Source organism: Salmo salar, chromosome ssa01, assembly GCF_905237065.1.
Source record: "Salmo salar chromosome ssa01, Ssal_v3.1, whole genome shotgun sequence".
NCBI lineage: Eukaryota > Metazoa > Chordata > Actinopteri > Salmoniformes > Salmonidae > Salmo > Salmo salar.
In genome coordinates this window covers 137,857,745-137,882,276 of record NC_059442.1, presented here as the reverse complement: position 1 = coordinate 137,882,276, position 24,532 = coordinate 137,857,745, and the positions used below count along the sequence as shown (strand labels likewise).

At 43.7% G+C, this 24,532-nt stretch overlaps 1 protein-coding gene across 1 annotated transcript; it reads left to right on the top strand.

Moving 5' to 3' along the window:
- Positions 1–13,062: 13,062 nt before the first annotated feature.
- On the top strand, positions 13,063–15,355 carry LOC106565424 (caspase recruitment domain-containing protein 8). Its single transcript, XM_014132546.2, has 3 exons — positions 13,063–13,357; positions 14,454–14,589; positions 14,846–15,355. Exons 2-3 carry the CDS (start codon positions 14,463–14,465, stop codon positions 15,169–15,171), a joined length of 453 nt encoding a protein of 150 aa, XP_013988021.1. The 5' UTR covers positions 13,063–13,357; positions 14,454–14,462; the 3' UTR covers positions 15,172–15,355.
- Positions 15,356–24,532: the final 9,177 nt, after the last annotated feature.

Here is a 24,532-nt window from a genome sequence, read left to right as displayed (position 1 = left end):
TAAAGATGTTCTTGGAATCCCTCCCCCTTTTGAAATGGTTAATAATAAATTATTTATGGATGAGTCTGGATAAGAGTGTCTGCTAAATGACTAAAGTGTAAAATTGTTTCCAATCAAGCTGCTCATGAGACCTTGTAGCTCTTGGGTATTCATGTTTTGCTCAATGATCCTTAATATCTTAATTAATAATAATCCACTAAGACTTGTCTTCGGGCATTCACTTCCAAGATTGAATCAGAGCGTGCATAAACAATCATACTAACTGTACAAGCTAAAGGTGTACGGAAACGCATTTCCAGCCTGGGGTTATCTTGGGACACCACCGACAGATTTCATAGGTGTCATAGGTGTGATAAATAGAAATTTAGGTGTGATAAATTGAAAGCATACAATGTGTAACCCTCTGTAAAATCATTTCTGTCAATAGGTAAAGAGAGATATTTTAGATGCCTCCCTGTAGCCAGGAATAGATTGTAAAATTCTCGCACAGATATGTTGTTATTGAATTGTGGTTGGAAGGCCTTAGCTGGGACCTGAGGTCTGTCCTGACAGAGAGCTACATACTCTGCATTGAAATGCTGAAAATTAAAGTTTTTTTAATGTAAGCTGCCTGTGTTAGAGATGTGATTAACCATGCCTATAACAATGTAGCGGGGTAATGGGCCTAAAAACAGGTTTTCTTGACTGCAGATTCTACTCCATACAGGTATGCTGAATGTTTTCATGGAAATTCTTTGGAGAGTGTAAATGGCATTTCCTTTCATCAAAGACTGTGAATGACCCAGACAAACTGCTGGAGATACACTTTTTTAATAAAAAGCGTAGCCCCAACACTTTTAAACTAAAGTCACCGTCTTGGGCAGACATCAGACAAAACTCATCCTTGGCCCTTGTTAATTTTATCCTAAAATCAACCGAATTTAAGAGTAAACGTTCTTGAAGGAAAATGTCAGTGTGTATACAGTGGGGGGAAAAAAGTATTTGATCCCCTGCTGATTTTGTACGTTTGCCCACTTACAAAGAAATGATCAGTCTATAATTTTAATAGTAGGCTTAGTTGAACAGTGAGAGACAGAATAACAAAACAATCCAGAAAAACGCATGTCAAAAATGTTATAAAATGATTTGCATTTTAATGAGGAAAAAAGTATTTGACCCCTCTGCAAAACATGACTTAGAACTTGGTGGCAAAACCCTTGTTGGCAATCACAGAGGTCAGACGTTCCTTGTAGTTGGCCACCAGGTTTGCACACATCTCAGGAGGGATTTTGTCCCACTCCTCTTTGCAGATCTTCTCCAAGTCATTAAGGTTTCGAGGCTGACGTTTGGCAACTCGAACCTTCAGCTCCCTCCACAGATTTTCTATGGGATTAAGGTCTGGAGACTGGCTAGGCCACTCCAGGACCTTAATGTGCTTCTTCTTGAGCCACTCCTTTGTTGCCTTGGCCGTGTGTTTTGGGTCATTGTCATGCTGGAATACCCAACCACGACCCATTTTTAATGCCCTGGCTGAGGGAAGGAGGTTTTCACCTAAGATTTGACGGTACATGGCCCCGTCCATCGTCCCTTTGATGCAGTGAAGTTGTCCTGTCCCCTTAGCAGAAAAACACCCCCAAAGCATAATGTTTCCACCTCCATGTTTGACGGTGGGGATGGTGTTCTTTGGGGTCATAGGCAGCATTCCTCCTCCTCCAAACACGGCGAGTTGAGTTGATGTCAAAGAGCTCCATTTTGGTCTCATCTGACCACAACACTTTCACCAGTTGTCCTCTGAGTCATTCAGATGTTCATTGGCAGACTTCAGACGGGCCTGTATATGTATTCTTGAGCAGGGGGACCTTGCGGGCGCTGCAGGATTTCAGTCTTTCATGGCGTAGCGTGTTACCAATTGTTTTCTTGGTGACTATGGTCCCAGCTGCCTTGAGATCATTGACAAGATCCTCCCGTGTAGTTCTGGGCTGATTCCTCACCGTTCTCATGATCATTGCAACTCCACGAGGTGAGATCCCTGTGGCTCAGTTGGTAGAGCATGGTGTTTGCAACGACAGGGTTGTGGGTTCGATTCCCACGGGGGGCCAGTATGGGGGGGGGGAAATAAAATGTATGAATTGAAATGTATCCATTCACTACTGTAAGTCGCTCTGGATAAGAGCGTCTCCTAAATGACTAAAATGTAGAAATGTAAATCTTGCATGGAGGCCGAGGGATATTGACAGTTATTTTGTGTTTCTTCCATTTGCGAATAATCGCACCAAATGTTGTCACCTTCTCACCAAGCTGCTTGGCGATGGTCTTGTAGCCCATTCCAGCCTTGTGTAGGTCTACAATCTTGTCCCTGACATCCTTAGAGAGCTCTTTGGTCTTGGCCATGGTGGAGAGTTTGGAATCTGATTGCTTCTGTGGACAGGTGTCTTTTTTACAGATAACAAGCTGCGGTTAGGAGCACTCCCTTTAAGAGTGTCCTCCTAATCTCAGCTCGTTACCTGTATAAAAGACACCTGGGATCCAGAAATCTTTCTGATTGAGACGGGGTCAAGTACTTATTTCCCCCATTAAAATGCAAATCAATTTATTACATTTTTGACATGCATTCTTCTGGATATTTTTGTTGTTATTCTGTCTCTCAATGTTCAAATAAACCTACCATTAAAATTATAGACTGATCCTTTCTTTGTCAGTGGGCAAACGTACAGAATCAGCAGGGGATCAAATACTTTTTTCCCCCACTGTAGGCCACAGCAGATGAAACTCTCGAGATTCACATAGTAGCGAGTACGAGCCTCCAGTCCTTTGTTTTCACCTGTCATGGGGCTATGGCTTCCATAGACGCTCCTGCAGTATCCTTGTTAAACATCCCAGCGCTGAATTGTGTCTTCAAAGTGTGTTTAGAGTAGTTTAGTAAACATTCCAGGATAGCTGGCACTGCTTTGACTCATAAGGCGTTCACCCAAATTCACATCCACTTGGGAGAAGATGGTCACCAAGTGGTAATTAATGAGGCTCACCTTGGCATCATTTGCAATATTGGTACCATCTCTTTTGGTCACTTTGAGACGTAAATGTACAGTGAGGGAAAAAAGTATTTGATCCCCTGCTGATTTTGTACGTTTGCCCACTGACAAAGAAATGATCTGTCTATAATTTTAATGGTAGCTTTATTTGAACAGTGAGAAACAGAATAACAAAAAAAATCCTGAAAAACGCATGTCAAAAATGTTATAAATTGATTTGCATTTTAATGAGGAAAATAAGTATTTGACCCCTCTGCAAAACATGACTTAGTACTTGGTGGCAAAACTCTTGTTGGCAATCACAGAGGTCAGACGTTTCTTGTAGTTGGCCACCAGGTTTGCACACATCTCAGGAGGGATTTCGTCCCACTCCTCTTTGCAGATCTTCTCCAAGTCATTAAGGTTTCGAGGCTGACGTTTGGCAACTCGAACCTTCAGCTCCCTCCACAGATTTTCTATGGGATTAAGGTCTGGAGGCTGGCTAGGCCACTCCAGGACCTTAATGTGCTTCTTCTTGAGCCACTCCTTTGTTGCCTTGGCCGTGTGTTTTGGGTCATTGTCATGCTGGAATACCCATCCACGACCCATTTTCAATGCCCTGGCTGAGGGAAGGAGGTTCTCACCCAAGATTTGATGGTACATGGCCCCGTCCATCGTCCCTTTGATGCAGTGAAGTTGTCCTGTCCCCTTAGCAGAAAAACACCCCTAAAGCATAATGTTTCCACCTCCATGTTTGATGGTGGGGATGGTGTTCTTGGGGTCATAGGCAGCATTCCTCCTCCTCCAAACACGGCGAGTTGAGTTGATGTCAAAGAGCTCCATTTTGGTCTCATCTGACCACAACAGTTGTCCTCTGAATCATTCAGATGTTCATTGGCAAACTTCAGACGGGCATGTATATGTGCTTTCTTGAGCAGGGGGACCTTGCGGGCGCTGCAGGATTTCAGTCCTTCACGGCGTAGTGTGTTACCAATTGTTTTCTTGGTGACTATGGTCCCAGCTGCCTTGAGATCATTGACAAGATCCTCCCGTGTAGTTCTGGGCTGATTCCTCACCGTTCTCATGATCATTGCAACTCCACGAGGTGAGATCTTGCATGGAGCCCCAGGCCGAGGGAGGTTGACAGTTCTTTTGTGTTTCTTCCATTTGCGAATAATTGCACCAACTGTTGTCACCTTCTCACCAAGCTGCTTGGCGATGGTCTTGTAGCCCATTCCAGCCTTGTGTAGGTCTATAATCTTGTCCCTGACATCCTTGGAGAGCTCTTTGGTCTTGCCATGGTGGAGAGTTTGGAATCGGATTGATTGATTGCTTCTGTGGACAGGTGTCTTTTATACAGGTAACAAGCTGAGATTAGGAGCACTCCCTTTAAGAGTGTGCTCCTAATCTCAGCTCGTTACCTGTATAAAAGACACCTGGGAGCCAGAAATCTTTCTGATTGAGAGGGGGTCAAATACTTATTTCCCTCATTAAAATGCAAATCAATTTATAACATTTTTGACATGCGTTTTTCTGGATTATTTTGTTGTTATTCTGTCTCTCACTGTTCAAATAAACCTACCATTAAAATTATAGACTGATCATTTCTTTGTCAGTGGGCAAACGTACAAAATCAGCAGGGGATCAAATACTTTTTTCCCTCACTGTATATATCTGCAGACGCATTACTGGGATGAGAGTCCGGTAAGACCCACTGTGCTCCATGATGCACTCCAGTGTACAGTCGAATGGAGGTGTATTTATCATGCATGAGGGTTTAAGTTAACCCCCACTGCCTCCGTTTTTATATATCTTTTGAGTGCAGACCAATCACATCTTTTTGTTTATCTGGATTCACCGGTTTTACACGCCAACCAAACCTCTGGAAGAGTGCAATGTTCCCCTTTTGATTATTTTAGGATCAGCAGCTAGTCTTCCTGGGGTCCAAACAAATGAAGGCAAAAACAAACATATAACATTATTACACCACTACATATCTAAAATACAACATTTCTAATACCACCATACTTACGTGTGTGTAGAGTGCGTGTGCTGGCGGGTGTGTGCGTATGGATGTGTGTGTACTGTGTCTCTTCATAGTACGCATATTTCCATAAGGTGTAGGTTTATCAGGTTTTTTTACATGATTTTACTGCTTGCATGAGTTACTTGATGTGGAATAAAGTTCCATGTAGTGCTAGTCATTTGAACAGACAGCTCGATGCTTTCAGCATGTGAATACCTCTCACAAAGACAAGTAGTGATACATGCATGTCATTGATGTTAACTCTCCGTGTACATTTAAGGGGCAGCCATACTGCTCTGTTCTGGGCCAACTGCAATTTGCATATGTCCTTTTTTGTGGCACTTGACCATATACCTGGGCAGTAGTCCAGGTACGACAAAACTAGGGCCTGTAGGACTTGTTTTGTTGATAGCAATGTCAAGAAAGCAGAACAGCGCTTTATTACAGACAGACCTCTCCCCATTACAGGCAGCATTCACACTGAGCTAAAGGCTAGAGTTGCCGCTTTCAAGGAGCGGGACTCTAACCTGGAAGCTTATAAGAAATCCTGCTATACCCTCAGACGAACCATCAAACAGGCAAAGTTTCAATACAGGACTACGATCGAGTCCTACTACACCGGCTCTAACGCTAGTCAGATGTGGCAGGGCCTGCTAACCATTACAGATGACAAAGGGAAGCACAGCCGAGAGCTGCTCAGTGACACGAGCCTACCGGACAAGCTAAACTACTATGCTCGCTTCAAGGCAAATAACACAAACATCCATGAGAGCAACAGCTGTACCGGAAGACTGTGTGATCACGCTTTCTGCAGCCGATGTGGGTAAGACCTTTAGACAGGTCTACATTCACAAGGCCGCTGGGCCAGATGGATTACCAGGATGTGTACTGCGAGCATGTGCTGACCAACTAGCAAGTGTCTTCACTGACATTTTCAACCTCTCCCTGTCCGAGTCTGTAATAACAACATGTTTTAAGCAGACCATCATAGTACCTGTGCCCAAGAACACTTAGGTAACCTGCCTAAATGACTACCAACCCATAGTACTCACGTCTGTAGCCATGAAGTGCTTTGAAAGGCTGGTCATGGCACAAATCAACACCATCATCCCAGAAACCCTAGACCCACTCCAATTTGCATACCGCCCCAACAGATCCACAGATGATGCAGTATCTATTGCACTCCACACTGACCTTTCCCACGTGGACAAAAGGAACACCTATGTGAGAATGCCATTCATTGACTACAGCTCAGCGTTCAACACCATAGTGCCCTCAAAGCTCATCAATAAGCTAAGGACCCTGGGAGTAAACACCTCCCTCTGCAACTGGATCCTGGACTTCCTGACGGGCCGCCCCCAGGTGGTAAGGGTAGGCAACAACACATCCGCCACGCTGATCCTCAAGACAGGGGCCCCTCGGGGATGCATGCTCAGCCCCCTCCTGTACTCCCTGTTCACTCATGACTGCACGGCCAGGCACAACTCCAACACCATCATTAAATTTGCCGATGACACAGTAGTAGGCCTGATCACCGACAACAACGAGACAGCCTATAAGGAGGAGGTCAGAGACCTGGCCATGTGGTGCCAGGACAACAACCTCTCCCTCAACGTGACCAAGACAAAGGAGATGATTGTGGACGACATGAAAAAGAGGACTGAGCACGTCCCCATTCTCATTGACGGGGCTGCAGTGGAGCAGGTTGAGAGCTTCAAGTTCCTTGGTGTCCACATCACCAACAAACTAACATGGTCCAAGCACACAATGACAGTCGTGAAGCGGGCACGACAAAACCTATTCCCCCTCAGGAGACTGAAAAGATTTGGCATGGGTCCTCAGATCCTCAACAGGTTCTACAGCTGCACAATCGAGAGCATCTGACTGGTTCCATCACTGCCTGGTATGGCAACTGCTCTGCCTCCGACCGCAAGGCACTACAGAGGGTAGTGCGTACGGCCCAGTACATCACTGGGGCAAAGCTTCCTGCCATCCAGGACCTCTATACCAGGCGGTGTCAGAGGAAGGCCCTAAAATTGTCATAGACTCCAGCCACCTCTAGTCATAGACTGTTCTCTCTGCTACCACACGGCAAGCGGTACCAGAGCACCAAGTCTAGGTCCAAGAGGCTTCTAAACATCTTCTACCCCCAAGCCATAAGACTCCTGAACATCTAGTCAAATGACTACCCAGACTATTCACATTGCCCAGGTCCCCACCACTGCCACTCTCTGTCATCTGTGCATAGTCAATTCAATTAACTCTACCTACATGTACATACTACCTCAACTAACCGGTGCCCCCGTACATTGACTCTGTACCGGCACCCCACTGTATATATTGTTATTTTTTACTGCTCCTCTTTAATTACTTGTTACTTTTATCTCTTATTCTTATCCGTATTTTTTGAAACTGCACTGTCTGTTAGAGGCTCGTAAGTAAGCATTTCACTGTAAGGTCTACACCTGTTGTATTCAGCGCATGTGACTAATAAAATTTTCTTTGATCTTAGCTACCGTTGCATCAATATGTTCACACCATGACAGTTTACAATTCAGGGTTACACCAAGCACTTTAGTCTCTGATTCAGAGGGATTGAGTTAAATGCGGAAGACACATTTTGGTTGAATGCCTCAGTTGTGTAACTGACTAGGTATCCGCCTTTCCTTTCTCAACTTCCATTCATTACAATATTTAGTTGAGGTTTAGGGTTTCATGAATGATTTGTCCCAAATACAATGCTTTTAGTCTTTGAAATATTTAGGACTAGCTTATTACTTGCCACCCATTCTTAAACTGACTGCAGATCTTTGTTAAGTGTTGCAGTGATTTCATTTGCTGTGGTAGCTGATGTGTATGATGTTGTGTAATCAGAATTCATAGACACACACCAATATGCAGAAACAGTTTGTGATATATTGAAAACCTAAACATAAAATGTACTATATACACAAACATCAGCCACAATAATCATATTACTTGTATTTTTTTTAAACAAGCTTCTTATAAACTGCACAAGCACCAGAAACACTGTTGTTTTGTCAGTGCCAGTGGCAGGTCATTAGTAAATATTGAAAAAATTAAGGGGCCTAAAGAGCCGCCATAGGGAATGCCAGACTCTACCTGGATAATGTTGGAGAGGCTTCCATTAAAAAACACCCTCTGCTTTCTGTTAGACAGAACTCTCAATCCACGCTATAGCAGGGGATGTAAAGCCATAAAACAAGTTTTTCCAGCAGCAGATTATGATCGATAATGTCAAAAGCTACACTGAAGTCTAACAGAACATTATCAATTTCTTTCAGCCAATCATCAGTCATTTATGTAAGTGCCATGCATGTTGAGTGCCTTTCCCTGTAAGCTTGCTGAAAGTCAGTTGATCATTTGTTTACTGTGAAATAGCATTGTCTCTGGCCCCAAAAATTGTAATCTTAAACTTTTTCCATTTCAACTGAGCTGGACCTAGCTGAAATGCAGATATATTTTGACTCCCTATATGAGTACACAGAGGCAGGTGATCCCTGTGGATTTAATATGGCCCCTTTTCATTAAATGAACCTACACCTAATAGTGGACTCGTTCAGCTCCCTCTTGCTGTGTGTCATTGCCTAGATATTCTAGTTTTGTTTGGCAAAAATAATGTATCCAGTGAAATATATAGTTTAGGTCTATGCTAATTTTGTTTTATTGTATTTTAGCAACAACAAAAACATATTTGCAAATGCGAGGGCCGGCTCCAGGCATAAGGTTTCCCTTAGTCGGGGTCTCAACTAACTGTTGAGAGTTAAAATACTATAATACACAAGGTGCAATTTCGAAATGTGGTTGTGCATCAGCAGTTTCTCTTATTACGTCGGTCTCTGACAATCAAATCAAATTTTATTGGTCACATACACATGGTTAGCAGATGTTAATGCGAGTGTAGCGAAATGCTTGTGGTTCTAGTTCCGTCAGTGCAGTAATATTTAACAAGTAATCTAACAATTCCCCAACTACTACCTACTACACACAAATCTAAAGGGATGGAATAAGAATATGTACATATAAATATATGGATGAACGATGGCCAAGCAGCATAGGCAAGATGCAAAGATGGTATAAGGAACAGTATATACATATGAGATGAGTAATGTAAGATACGTAAACATTATTAAAGTGGCATTGTTTAAAGTGACTAGTGAACCATTTGTTAAAGTGGCCAGTGATTTGAGTCTGCATGTAGGCAGCAGCCTCTGAGTTAGTGATTGCTGTTTAGCAGTCTGATGGCCTTGAGGTAGAAGCTGTTTTTCAGTGTATCGGTCCCAGCTTTTATGCACCTGTACTGACCTCGCCTTCTCGATGGTAGTGGGGTGAACAGGCAGTGGCTCGGTGGTTGTTGTCCTTGATCTTTTTGGCCTTCCAGTGACATCGGGTGCTGTAGGTGTCTTGGAGGGCAGGTAGTTTGGCCCCGGTGATGCGTTGTGCAGACCGCACAACCTTCTGGAGAGCCTTGTGGTTGAGGGCGGTACAGTTGCCGTACCAGGCGGTGATACAGCCCGACAGGATGCTCTCAATTGTGCATCTGTAAAAGTTTGTCAGGGTTTTAGGTGACAAGACAAATTTCTTCAGCCTCCTGTCTGTGTGTGTTGACCATTTCAGTTTGTCTGTGCTGTGTACGCCGAGGAACTTAAAACTTTTCACTTTCACCACTACTGTCCCTTCAATGTGGATAGGGGGGTGCACCCTCTGCTGTTTCCTGAAGTCCACGTTCATCTCCTTTGTTTTGTTGATGTTGAGTGAGAGGTTGTTTTCCTGACACCACACTCCGAGTGCCCTCACCTCCTCCCTGTAGGCTGCCTCGTCGTTGTTGGTAATCAAGCCCACTACTATTGTGTCGTCTGCAAACTTGGTGATTGAGATGGAGGCATGCATGGCCACACAGTCATGGGTGAACAAGGAGTACAGGAGGGGCTGAGCACCCACCCTGGTGGGGCCCCAATGTTGAGGGTCAGCGAAGTGGAGATGTTTCCTACCTTCACCACCTGGGGGCGGCCCATCAGAAAGTCCAGGACCCAATTGCACAGGGCAGGGTTGAGACCCAGGGCCTCCAGCTTAATGATGAGCTTGGAAGGTACTAAGGTGTTGAATGCTGAGCTGTACTCAGTGAACAGCATTCTCACATAGGTATTCCTCTTGTCCAGATGGAATTAACCATATTATCTAACAATGTTTCGATTGGTAAATTAGTCTAACCAGCTATGTAAACTTGCAGTAATCATGGCCAAAAACAGACTGGCACGCAGGTTATGTGCCCAGGGGCCCTGACCTCCAGGGGGGCCCATTGACTTTGTTAGTCACTCCAAGATTTCATTAACACGGCATACAGTACCAGTTAAAAGTTTGGACACACCTACTCCTTCCAGGGTTTCTTTATTTTTACTATTTTCTACATTGCAGAATAATAGTGAATACATCAAAACTATGAAATAACACATGGAATCATGTAGTAACCAATAAAGTGTTAAACAAATCAAAATATATGTTATATTTGAGATTCTTCAAAGTAGCCACCCTTTGCCTTGATGACATCTTTGCACACCCTTGGCATTCTCTCAACCAGCTTTATGAGGTAGACACCTGCAATGGATTTCAATTAACAGGTGTGCCTTAAAGGTTAATGTGAAATGTCTTTCCTTCTTAATGCATTTGAGTCAATCAGTTGTGTTGTGAGAAAGTAGGGGTGATATACAGAAGATAGCCCTATTTGGTAAAAGACCAAGTCCATATTATGGCAAGAACAGCTCAAATAAGCAACGAAAAACAGTCCATCCTTACTTTAAGACATGAAAGTCAGGCAATGTCACTGGTGTAGGTGGAGGTCACACTGCAGGAGAAACCCCCTACAATGAGGTGGGGTGCCATCAAACCGCTCCGGGAGGGGCAGGTGGACATTGCTAATCGGACCGGATGATGTAGATGGTTGTGGGGTGACTGAAACGACCGCGGGGAACTGGGAAGGTGGTGGTGTAGCCTGCAGTTGGCGTACGGCCCAAAGCACCTCGTCCATGGCAATCCCGAGGCGCTCCAGGCACGAGTCGTGGTGGTGGAGCTTCACTCCTACAGCGGGGAGGTCGGGATGTCCTTCTGCTTCCTGTTTTCTTGGGTCGGTCATTCTGTCACTGGTGTAGAGAGGAGTTGGCAGGAGGCAGTTGCAGGTTTAGAACTACTGAATTTATTTAAGCACCATAGATCAAAGCGGGATGAAACCCAAACGCTGTTGTGCTCAAAATATATCTTCATAAACAAAAAGGCACAGGGCTCACCCAAAGTGCAAAATATAAAGTACTCAGGAAATAGTAGGAGAGATTCCTCTCAGGAAAACAAGTAACATTTACAATGACCGACAAAGACAAATGGCAGAGGGAGTATATATACAGTGATAGAGTGGGGATTGGAACCAGGTGTGTGAAATGATGACGAGACAAGTCTGGGGTTGATGAGTGAAGGGCGTTTGCCAGCAGTAGATTCGGCAGCAGCTAGAAGGCCGGTGACGCCGAACGCCTGAGCTGGACAGGAAGTGAAGCCAAAGCAAAGACTGGTGTGACAGTCAATCCGGAAAATGTCAAGAACTTTGAAAGTTTCTTCAAGTGCAGTCGCAAAAACCATCACGCACTATGATGAAACTGGCTCTCATGAGGACCGCCACAGGAAAGGAAGACCCAGAGTTATTTCTGCTGCCTAGGATAAATTCATTAGAGTTACCAGCCTCAGAAATTGCAGTCCAAATAAATGCTTCACAGAGTGAAGAGTGACAGACACATCTCAACATCAGCTGGAGGATCAGGCCTTCATGGTCGAATTGCTGCAAAGAAACCACTACTAGACTTGCTTGGGCCAAGAAACACGAGAAATTGACATTAGACCGGTGGAAATCTGTCCTTTGGTCTGAGTTCCAACTGCCGTGTCTTTGTGAGACGCAGTGTAGGGGAACGGTCGCTCTCCACATGTGTGGTTCCCACTGTGAAGCATGGAGGAAGAGGTGCGATGTGCTTTGCTGGTGACACTGTCTGTTATTTATTTAGAATTCAAGGCACACTTAACCAGCATGGTTACCTCAGCATTCTGCAGCGATATGCCATCCCATCTGGTTTGTGCTTAGTGGGACTATCATTTGTTTTTCAACAGGACAACACACCTCCAGGCTGTGCAAGGGCTATTTGACCAATAAGGAGAGTGATGGGGTGCTGCATCAGACGACCTGGCCTCCACAATCACCCGACCTCAACCCAATTGAGATGGTTTGGGATGAGTTGGACTGCAGAGTGAAGGAAAAGCAGCCAACAAGTGCTCAGCATATGTGGGAACTCCTTCAAGACTGTTGGAAAAGCATTCCAAGAGAAGCTGGTTGAGGGAATGCCAAGAGTGTGCAAAGTTGTCATCAAGGCAAAGGGTGGCTACTTTGAAGAAGCACTTTTTTGGTTACTACATGATTCCATATGTTTTTATTTCATAGTTTGGATGTCTTCACTATTATTCTACAATGTAGAAAATAGTAAAAATAAAGAAAAACCCTTGACTGGTACTTTAAGTCTTGGCAAAATGTGTTGAATTGCAGGAAATTAGCTTTAAAACTGCTCGACTCCTCTCCGCCCTATAACAAAATATAAAGAATTGCAGAAAGCTTGCTTTAAAATTGCAACATTTTCTCTAATCCACATGGGAAAATATGTCGAATTGCAGGAAAGGATTTTTTGTTTCTCTCTCTGTGGTCAAGAGGGGGTCCACTAAAACATTTTGCCCCGCTAAATCTAGTTTAGGGCCCCCAAAGGCAATAAATGAGGTTAGTTCAGTGATTTATGAAGGACATGCAACTTAGACTGTCGAAATTGAATGCATATCTCGTTTTTGAGTTCTAATTAACAACCATATGTGGTTGTATTCCTGTATAGGTTTACAACAACAACAGCTAGCACTGAGAGGCTCAGGCCTCGATCACACCGATCACACTAATAGCGTCCCAGCATCATCTGGATATGTGTGCAGCAACAGTTCAACATTCACCTTCTGCTACCATTTCTGTCCAGTCAAATACACATAGTTCGACGAATACGTTCCATAAATCCAACGAACGCACCACACACAACTGCCTCTGCAATGCAATGCTGCAAGGCAAACACAGCGTTCCATTGGAAACATATACCAAAACGCCAAGAGCTGTCGGTGTGATCGAGATGTAATGCATCAGAAAGCGAAAGTGAAAATAGTCTTCTGTAGCTTCCTTCTAAAGTTTTGTAACTTTAAAAGAGAAGAGAACATTCATACAAAGGTAGCCTACACCTCCCGAGCTAGAACATCAACCTTGGTAAGACGATGTTTGAGATATTTTCCAATAGATTGTGTTAATTTGTGTGCGATTTGAATTCGTTTCGAATATAATCGAAAGTCTGAGTGACGGAGTTGGATGGCTTTTTCCTGACCCTGTAAACTGGCATAATGCAATGAACTGTGCGTAATTTGACAAATAAATGTCTGTTTGACTTGCATTGTATATTTATGTTCTTAACGACATTTAGCAGTTATGCAATGTCCTATACTGTAATCTGTAGAGAGACACAACCTGGTTTCAGAGTATTTCATATTATTCTGAACGTATAAATCCGAGGGAATTCATTTACTGTGATATGTTATGTTTGGTATGGTTACATAAGACAGATGGTTACTTAAGGCAAAAACTTGACCCGTTTAGATAACCCTTCACCTAATCCTAACCATAACCCTTTATTAACCTAACTCCCAAACTTACATTTATTTTAATTTTTTTTTATTTAACCTGTATTTAACTAGGCAAGTCAGTTAAGAACACATTCTTATTTGCAATGACGGCCTACCCCGGCCAAACCCGGACAATGCTGGGCCAAATGTGATACAGCCTGGATTTAGTTACAAAATTACAATTTAACCCTAACCTTAACTCCTAGTCTAGCTAATGTTCACAAACTAGCTAATATTAGCCACCTAGCTAGAATTTGTAACATATCATACGTTTTGGAAATTTGTAACATATTGTAAGTTTAGAAAATTTGTAACATATTGTAAGTTTAGAAAATTCATAACATATAATTCAAATTGTATTTCATAACATATAATACGAAATGGACATACACAAATGAATACATACCATACAAAACATAGCATATTATATACTAAATGGAGTGTCTCGGTTTACATACAGAATAATACCAAATGCTCCGAGACCAGGTTGAGAGACAATGCTTAACATAAGCTGAGTAGATGTTTGTAGATCAAATCAGCAATCATATTCTGTCTACATGAGACGTGACTCAAATTGGTGGATGCTGTCTCCATATCTGTATTCCTTGATAAGTCAAGGTCTTCAGTCAACTGTACAAAATGAAATAGATAATGTTTTCCCTCATATTCAAATTTTCTGTGTCTAGTGACCTAGAATGGCATCTGGCCTGGAATCTGGATCTTCTTCTGGGCAACCCTTCACCATCTCAGCCAATAATGGGTCCAGTGTCAATGCTCCCATAGTGACTGGTAACACCATTGGAGCAATCCATTTACATAGAGGTGATGACGGGTAGTGTAAAATCTACACTTTTAACACAAGGATTTAGCACAAATAAGTAAACTGAGAATTGCACTCATATGAGACAAACGTTCAATTATTGACTAATATTGACATAAAACATTATCACACCCAATCATACCAATCGTTCGAGCTTGCGCATACGGCAGCTAGAATGATTCCCATTTGACTCATCTCGATGGATAGATGTACGTTGGTAGGCCTAATATTTATTATAACAGTCCTCTTCTCTTGCAGTCCCTTCGTCTGCAGCACCACAGCACACCAGCCCCTCCGGCCCCCGGATGTCATCAGTTCATGATTTCCTGAAAACGTACAAGAAGGATCTGGAGACCAGGATGGGCAACCTTCGTCCCATCCTCAGCGATCTCAGTCACGTTGGGGTTCTGAGTGAGGAGGAGAGAGAGGACATAGACTTCAAAACCACATCGACCAAGAAAAATGAAGCTCTACTGATCATGGTTATTAAGAAGGGGAAAACTGCACAGGAACAGTTTTACCAGGCCCTGAAAAAAGCAGACCCTTACTTGGTGGAAGACCTAGAGGGATCAACTACCTCCTAATACACTGCCATATCCATAATTGCCTATTCCATTCCGTTATGAAATAAGACCAAATGTTTACGAATAAATCATCCAAATTAGGATAGTTTATTTAAATTTCAATATAACATGAATTGGAAAGGTAATTCCAATGACATTATCTTATCTGTCATACCATGAACCAATAAACAAGTTTGTTTTTTTACCTTTGTATCTTCTTTTGTCTAGGGTTGAGGTGGCCCTAGCTGCACTGCAGACATCTTTTGATTTGGTGTTACACTTTTTCATTACATGAACCTAGGCCTAATACTGGACTCGTTCAGCTCCCTCTTGCTGTATGTCGTTGCTTACATTTTCTTGTCTTATGTGGAAGGACCACCAGAGGGCAGGCTGGGCTCAAGGATAGTAGCCCAACAAGGCATGTGAGACAAGGTAACCAGAGTCAATTAAGCACAGCTGACGGTACTAATGAGATATTCTCTTTCCCCTACAAGAGAGAGGATGGAACCAGCAAGAAAGGAGGAAGATCAACTATCTCTGGAGAATGGCTACGGGGAGAGAGGTGCTATCCAAGATGATTCATTAAGACGGTGACGAATATGTGATTGTTGTTATAGTTTGAAGATAATTGTAATGTGATCCTGTGTCATCTAAAGAAGATGTATGTTGTTCCTTTGGAGATTCTCGTTGGAGTGTTTGTATTGTCAGAAATCCCTCAATAGAGAACTGTGTTGAATCAAGAAAACCTACTCTGGACTCGTTTATTCCACCTTTCCACTTTAGAGTGACACCAAATGACTTGGTCCGCTCACACTTATTTGGCAATAATAATGTATGCTGTAGAAAGTATTCACACCGCTTGACTTTTTCCACATTATCTTGTGTTCCAAAGTGGAATTAAAATTGATTTAATTGTCATTTTTGGTCAACGATCTACACGAGGCCAGGCAACAACTATCAGTTCAGAGACCTATATATTTGTGTGGGCTCTGGTATGATTTCCAAACCCCTTTAATGCCACTTTAATAATGTTTACATATCTTGCATCACTCATCTCATATGTATATACTGTATTTTATACCATCTATTGCATCTTGCCTATGCCGCTCTGTCATTGCTCATCCATATGTGTGTATATATTCTTATCCCATTCCTTTACTTAGATTTGTGCGTATTAGGTAGTTGTTGTGGAATTGTTAAATTACATGTTAGATATTGCTGCACTGACGGAACTAGAAGCACAAGCATTTCACTACAGTCACAATAACATCTGCTAACCATGTGTATGTGTTCTTTTTCACTGATTTTGATTTCAAATCATATCCAATTTTATTGGTCACATACACATGGTTAGCAAATGTTATTGTGATTATAGTGAAATGCTTGTGCTTCTAGTTTCGACAGCGCAGCAATATCTAACGTAATTCCACAACTACCTAATACACAGAAATCTAAATAAAGGAATGGATATTGAGATGATGAACTGTAGTTACTAAATGATCCACTTGATGGAGGGCTTTACCACCATGTTGAGCTTGGCTGTGGCGAATACTCCAGTATCAGCAACTTCCGATGTTATTTGCTGACTATTGAGATGATGAACTTAGTGACCTTTGAGTGATGATCTCTCCTAACTGGTCACAATGATTACCCATGGGCACCTTTGAGGGCCTGGTCCATCATAGACATGGCAGGAGCAGGCAGAGACACATGGCACCCATTCAAAATGGGACGATAGGCTTACATTTTCACATTATGCACATGGTGTAGTGACGTCCTAACCTGGCACTTTAGTGAACCCACTGTTTTCCCTTCTCTCTTAAAAGACTACATAGAGAGGGTGTACATTTGATGGACATATAGGCTTTTGAGAATAGTATAGCTATTATAATCAACAGGCTACTGCAGGCGTGAGAGTGTAGTCAGCTGCTTTCCCTCCTGATGATAACCTGGTGACGGACTACGGTGACCTGCAGTTTTTCTGCCTGCCTTTGTGGGAAGATGTTGGCCTGTTCAGTACGAGGGAGAGGGAAAGCAGGAGTGGAGAGAGGGAGGGTGAAAGAAGCAGAAAGAGGGTGGGGGAATGAGAGAGAGAGATTATTCATCAATGTTTTATATATTTCTATACGAGGCATGAAGTGGAGAGCAACTCCCCTGGCAGCAGCAGGAGAAGAGGATCCTGGGAGACTTGCAACAATAATATAAATCTCAGGGCCATGTGGGGAATGTATCAATAGAAATGGCTGTAAAAAAAATGACGGCGAGTGCGTTATCGTAAACTTTTCAAGCTTCCATTCCCGGGGAAGGCATTATACGTCGGTGGGCGGACGGTAACGGTGGTGAACGGCGAAGCTGCTGCTCAGCCCGCCCCTGTGTAATCACTTTTACGTACACGTCGTCCCCAAGTCGTTCTCCACTCTCTCCCCTCTCTCCCTGTTTATTGGAGCCAGACAACGAGTCTGTGGCGCCACACAACTCAGCTTAATACTGCTTCAAGAAATGGGTTTTGTGGACTGGGTAAAAATAAAATGTATTTTATATGGCTTCTTTTGAGAAGGCTTTGCTGTGCTGTCATCCTCGTCTTGTGTCAGATTTGCCTGTCTAATGATGGTTAATAATAGAATGAGGTACAGCATGGTAGGAGCGCTGCTCACCATCCACAGCCTCTGCCAACTCACTCCGTTACTCTAATACAGGTACTATGTGCAGTGACACACACTAGACAGTTGCCACTCTCATTCAGTGTTGTGCTGAGTCAGCTTAGTACTGTACCCTCTTTTATAGTTCCTCTGCATTGCCTTCACATACAGTGGTGATTATATAGATTCGATTTTACTATTTACTCCTGTCTCAGCCTCCAGTATTCATGCTGCAGTAGTTTATGTGTCGGGGGGCTAGGGTCAGTCTGGAGTATTTATCTTGTCTTTTCCGGTGTCCTGTGTGAATTTAAATATGCTCTCTCTAATTCTCTCTTTCTCTCTTTCTTTCTTTCTTTCTCTCTCTCGGAGGACCTGAGCCCTAGGACCATGCCTCAGGACTACCTGGCTTGATGACTCCTTGCTGTCCCCAGTTCACCTGGCCGTGCTGCTGCTCCAGTTCCAACTGTTCTGCCTGCAGCTATGAAACCCTGACCTGTTCACCGGACGTGCTACCTGTCCCAGACCGGCTGTCCCAGACCTGCTGGAACCCTGACCTATTCACCGGACGTGCTACCTGTCCCAGACCTGCTGTTTTCAACTCTCTAGAGACAGCAGGAGCGGTAGAGATACTCTCAAAGATCGGCTATGAAAAAGCCAACTGACACTTACTCTTGTGTTACTGATTTGTTGCACCCTCGACAACTACTATGATTATTATTATTTGACCAGGCTGGTCATTTATGAACATTTGATCATCTAGGCCATGTGCTGTTATAATCTCCACCCGGCACAGCCAGAAGAGGACTGGCCACCCCTCATAGCCTGGTTCCTCTCTAGGTTTCTGCCTAGGTTTTGGCCTTTCTAGGGAGTTTTTCCTAGCCACTGTGCTTCTACACCTGCATTGCTTGCTGTTTGGGGTTTTAGGCTGGGTTTCTGTACAGCACTTTGAGATATCAGCTGATGTAAGAAGGGCTATATAAATACATTTGATTTGATTTGATATTATGATTCTCTATGATGGACTTTCTGTCTGTGACTGAGGTTAAACAGTACTGTGTGTGTGTGTGTGTGTGTGTGTGTGTGTGTGTGTGTGTGTGTGTGTGTGTGTGTGTGTGTGTGTGTGTGTGTGTGTGTGTGTGCGACTGTGTGTTCGCCTGCATGTGTGTTGTATGTGTTTCTGAGTAACGTACATGTGAGTACACCTGTGTGTATGATATAGTGTGTGTGTGTGTGTGTGTGTGTGTGTGTGTGTGTGTGTGTGTGTGTGTGTGTGTGTGTGTGTGTGTCAGAACGAGGGAGCACATGTGAATTCATGCCCCTCAACACTCACACAGTTGGTTCTTTCATTGTGCACAGCTTGCGTCCCAGCCCATACAAACCCCTCACTTCTCTCTCTGCCATGACCACAGGCAAGAGTAGAATTACAGTTGAAGCCTTTTAACTAAGCTTGTCAGTGTGTGTGTGTGTGTGTGTGTGTGTGTTACCTGGGATCAGGCCTGCCTGCCTGTTTGTATATTAATCACGTCGCTCTCAACTGACTCCAGACCAGTGCTATGTTGTGTAAAAATCTAGCTTTACATAAGACAGGAAGTTGGGAGACAGGTATAGCTTCCGCATCAAAATATTGCTTTTGGCACTTGAGTGCACTGTAGACAAAAACCTCTTTGTCTTTTTCCCAGAGCTTGTGTTCAGTTGTGTTTACTTTAGAGGCAATAATAATTGAGTATCTTTACCTGACGACTCAAACTGAATTCTTCTGCTGCTCTATTGTTTGCTACATACTTCAGTCTGAGACTGACATCAATAAAGTTGTTTGTGGTGATGTCAAAATGAGGGGTGTTGTACAGAACAAAGTAATTGGATCATATCTTACCAATCAGAGTATCAATGCCCGCTTTACATGTGTTCTGGCTCTGGCCCAACTCATCGGTTTCTGCGACCAATCAGACGGTCTAGAATGGATTTCCAGATTTCCAATAGTATCTGTGCTTTTCTAAGAAGCTAAATAATATGTTACGAGGAATTGTTTCCCAGTATGAACTTCTCCATTCAACTTAATGTAGTTCATGTCTTTCCTTTCAATGGGATTTTTATGGAAAACCATTTGAGGGAAGCTACAGCGACCAGTATCAACTTCTACCACAGACAATGTATGTCCTCATACGTTCTCATACTGTGATGCAAGGAGTAGACCCACGCTGCTATTCTCTCTCTATATCTCCTGGAACTGGCTGGTGGCACTCCGTGTGTGCAAGCATGTGTGTGTACATGTATGTGTGGTGTGTGCATGTATGTGTGGTGTGTGTGTGGCAGGTAGCCTGGCAGGCCCCACCACTGCAGGTAGTGTTACTACCAACCAGCTCACCTGTGATACAAGTCAATATTTGACGCCATCCATGTCTGAGGATGTTGGGAGATGACGTGGAAACCGTCCACTAGGGGCAACAGTTAGTGGTGTTACCTTCAAGTAGGGTTTGGTTTTGCTGGACGGGGATGGCGAAGGACCCAAGCATCTGCCTCAGATTTTTTTATTTCCCCAAAACTTAATCCTTAACTTAACCATTCGGAGTTAATGATTAACCTTTCAGAATTTGGAGTTAATGCCTAAACTTAACCTTAATAACCTTGAAATTTGACATTTGGAACAACTTCAACATTACGAAATATGGATGAACGTCTAATTCTGACGTGGGAGTGTGACAGCTGGTAGGTTGCTACTGCACTCAGGGCAGATTTATCTGTGGTGTACAGGTGGCAGATAGCTGTTAGCACCGCGGCCATATCAAGAACGGAGCCTGACGGGTGAGAACAAAATGTCTGAATTTGGCAACAGTGTTAGAATTTCAGCCACAGATCAAAGGAGAATGCTTTCTACTGACATCAAAGTTTTTTTCCTTTCAAGTCAAATCACTCAATAGCAGTTTTGACATGGAGCAGGGAACGGAACATTTTTCAATAGCTATGTATTACTATCAACAGGATTTACAGCAATGGTGTGTGAGGGACTTGTGTGTTTGAGAGACAGACTAAAGCTGTCGCATAATGCAAATACCAGACATAGATTTGAGGCAGGAAGGCAGACTACCTCTCCAAAGTCAACTCCTGCATGTTGACTTTTCTTTCAAGCCCAGAACATGAACACGGTCCATAACATTTATAGGATTACGGTATGCTGTTATAAATTATGAAAATGTAAGGAAATGCACATTTCCCAGAGAGTCTACGAAGTGCCCCATTCAAAAGGGCCATGATACAATCTCCTGAATAAACATTCCTGTGCACCCCTCTGTACCCCACCCCCACCCCCCACAGGTCTGAGTGTTGATGAATGGGCTGCTGACAGATGGTCACAATGCTCAGCAGGGCCTATCCCACAGTGTTATCTGCACCAGTGGATCTGGTAGTCATTGATTATCTCTCAGGTTGAATGACAGGACCAGGTCCTAGTAGGCTGGGAGGCCCATCATCACCCCTCCTGAAGTAAGAACAGACCAACAAAACCAAGACTGAGCACCAGCAGCCTCGCTGTAAGAAGTGAAACTGTCCTCCAAAGAACAAGGAAAAGCAACGGGGATCAGCCTGTTTATCGGTTTCATGAGGTGGTTGTCACTTTCTTCCTCACAGATATACTCGTAGAGCTAAGCTAGTTACCATATATGTCCCTTGCTTCTCTGTCACGGTGATCACAGAAGCAGTGACTATTGTACTGTATTTGACTATGCCAGAAATAGTTTATTGATGTGTACATTAAATCTTTCCTTTTTTTGTTTTTCTTGATCTAAAAGGTCACAGTATGGAAGGAATACAAGGACAGCAAAAAATAATAGGACTCTTTGTTCAGTGGAGAAAATGTTTCCCCTGTGAAGATTTATGATGTTCGGGGGGGGCTTTCTGGAATAGGGAACATGTTTAAGGATGAAGACTTATTACATGGTCTTGATGTTCTCTCAATACCAATGTCTTGACACATGGGCCACGATGATTTAGCAACACGTGTGAGGAGAAGAAACAGGATTTAGCAATGCAGCTCGTCCTCGTATTTAATAAGAGCCAGGGCAGTCTGGGTTCACATCGCCTGGCAACAGAAAACAGACTCAGAGGAGCTCATGTAAATTACATTATACCAAGCGCAGCAGAGAATTGGCTTTTGTGCTCCATAGTGAGGCTACTTTGAATTTCTGAATGTTTCAAACACAATGGAATCCTGTCCTATCCTCAGTCCGTCAGTGAGTTTTTCTGGTCTGTTTGCCCATGCGGCAGCCAAGAAATCTATGACGGATATACCCTAATTTCTTCTGCTGGCTCCATGGCCAGGCTTGGAGAGAAATACCCAAACCTTGGTATGTTTGAATGTTCCAGGCATTTCCGGGCAGTTTCAGAGGGAATGCCAATACTTAATAATTTTTAGGACTTGGCAATGCTTGGCTCCCACTTCACAGCCGGGATGGAATGTGTATGTTTGATAGAATAATAATCGAATGGATATTGATTTTGTTTTGCAAGCCCTGATTCAGTACTTGTGTTTTGTTTATCTGGTCCTGAAAAATGACCCGATAGTTGCTAAATTCAGCCACTGCATTTGATGAAAAGCATGTTTACTCTGTGAGTCCCACCAGCTGGCCTCCTTACACAACGTTTCTTTTATGAAAACTCAATTTATGGTTTCCTAGGCTGCGGCGAGTGGTTGCATCGACTGGTTGCATTACTTCATTTGGTAACATAAAGGCTGGCTTATGTAAAACCTCTGGGTCCAGCGAGGCCTCAGCTCTCCTCAGTGCCTTCCCTTTTCCCTCTCTCTTACTCTCCCTCCCTCCCTCCTTCTCTTTCTCTCTCTCACTCACTCTCCCTCCTTCTCTTCTTTCTCTCTCTCTCTCCCTCCCTCCCTTTCTCTCTCTCTCCCTCCCTCTCTTTCACTCTCTCCATCCCACTCTTTCGCTATCTCACTCTCCCCCCTCTCTTTCTCGCTATCACTCTCACTCACTCTCCCTCCCTCTCTTTCACTCTCTCTCTCACTCTCCCTCCCTCTCTCACTCTCCCTCCCTCTCTTTCTCTCTCTCTCTCCCTCCCTCTCTTTCTCTCTCTCTCGCCCTCCCTCTCTTTCTCTCTCTCCCTCCCACTCTTTCTCTCTCCCTCCCTCTCTTTCACGCTCACTCACTCTCCCTCCCTCTCTTTCTCTCTCCCTCCCTCTTTCTCTCTCACTCCCTCTCTTTCTCTGTCTCTCCCTCTCTTTCTCTCTCTCCCTCACTCTCTTTCTTTCACTCTCCCTCACTCTCTTTCTTTCACTCTCCCTCACTCTCTTTCTTTCACTCTCCCTCACTCTCTTTCTCTCTCTTTCCCAACTGCTTAATTGTCATGCTGCGGATTATTTAGAGGCGCATGCTGGTCAAAGTTGTTTATGAGAACTCCAAGCTGCCAGAATATGTTTCTGGAGGTCCACCATGGCATCACTGGAAAATAAGGATAATTCTTGACAGTCATTCACGGAATGGCTGATGTACAAAGGGCTTTATAAATACATTTGATTGATTGATTGTAATTTTGTGGCATTTTCTGGATTATATCAATTTGTTTATTTGTTTGTTTTTGGATCCTTCTTTTCCATGCAAATGAACTGACTCCCCAAAAAACATTTCCACTGCATTTCAGCCCTGCCACAAAAAGACCAGCTAACATCATGTCAGTGATTCTCTCGTTAACACAGGTGTGAGTGTTGACGAGGACAAGGCTGGAGATCACTCTGTCATGCTGATTGAGTTCGAATAACAGACTGGAAGCTTCAAAAGGAGGGTGGTGCTTGGAATCATTGTTCTTCCTCTGTCATCCATGGTTACTTGCAAAGAAACACGTGCCATCATCATTGCTTTGCACAAAAAGGGCTTCACAGGCAAGGATATTGCTGCCAGTAAGATTGCACCTAAATCAACCATTTATCGGATCATCAAGAACTTCAAGGAGAGCGGTTCAATTGTTGTGAAGAAGGCTTCAGGGCGCCCAAGAAAGTCCAGCAAGTGCCAGGACCGTCTCCTAAAGTTGATTCAGCTGCGGGATCGTGGCACCACCAGTACAGAGCTTGCTCAGGAATGGCAGCAGGCAGGTGTGAGTGCATCTGCACGCACAGTGAGGCAAAGACGTTTGGAGGATGGCCTGGTGTCAAGAAGGGCAGCAAAGAAGCCACTTCTCTCCAGGAAAAACATCAGGGGCAGACTAATATTCTGCAAAAGGTACAGGGATTGGGCTGCTGAGGACTGGGGTAAAGTCATTTTCTCTGATGAATCCCCTTTCCGATTGTTTGGGGCATCCGGAAAAAAGCTTGTCCGGAGAAGACAAGGTGAGCCCTACCATCAGTCCTGTGCCATGCCAACAGTAAAGCATCCTGAGACCATTATGTGTGGGGTTGCTTCTCAGTGAAGGGAGTGGGCTCACTCACAATTTTGCCTAAGAACACAGCATGAATAAAGAATGGTACCAACACATCCTCAGAGAGCAACTACCCCCAACCATCCAGGAACAGTTTGGTGATGAACAATGCCTTCTCTAGCATGATGGAGCACCTTGCCATAAGGCAAAAGTGATAACTAAGTGGCTCAGGGAACAAAACATAGATATTTTGGGTCCATGGCCAGGAAACTCCCCAGAGCTTAATCCCATTGAGAACTTGTGGTCAATCCTCAAGAGGCGGGTGGACAAATTAAAACCCACACATTCTGACAAACTCCAAGCATTGATTATGCAAGAATGGGCTG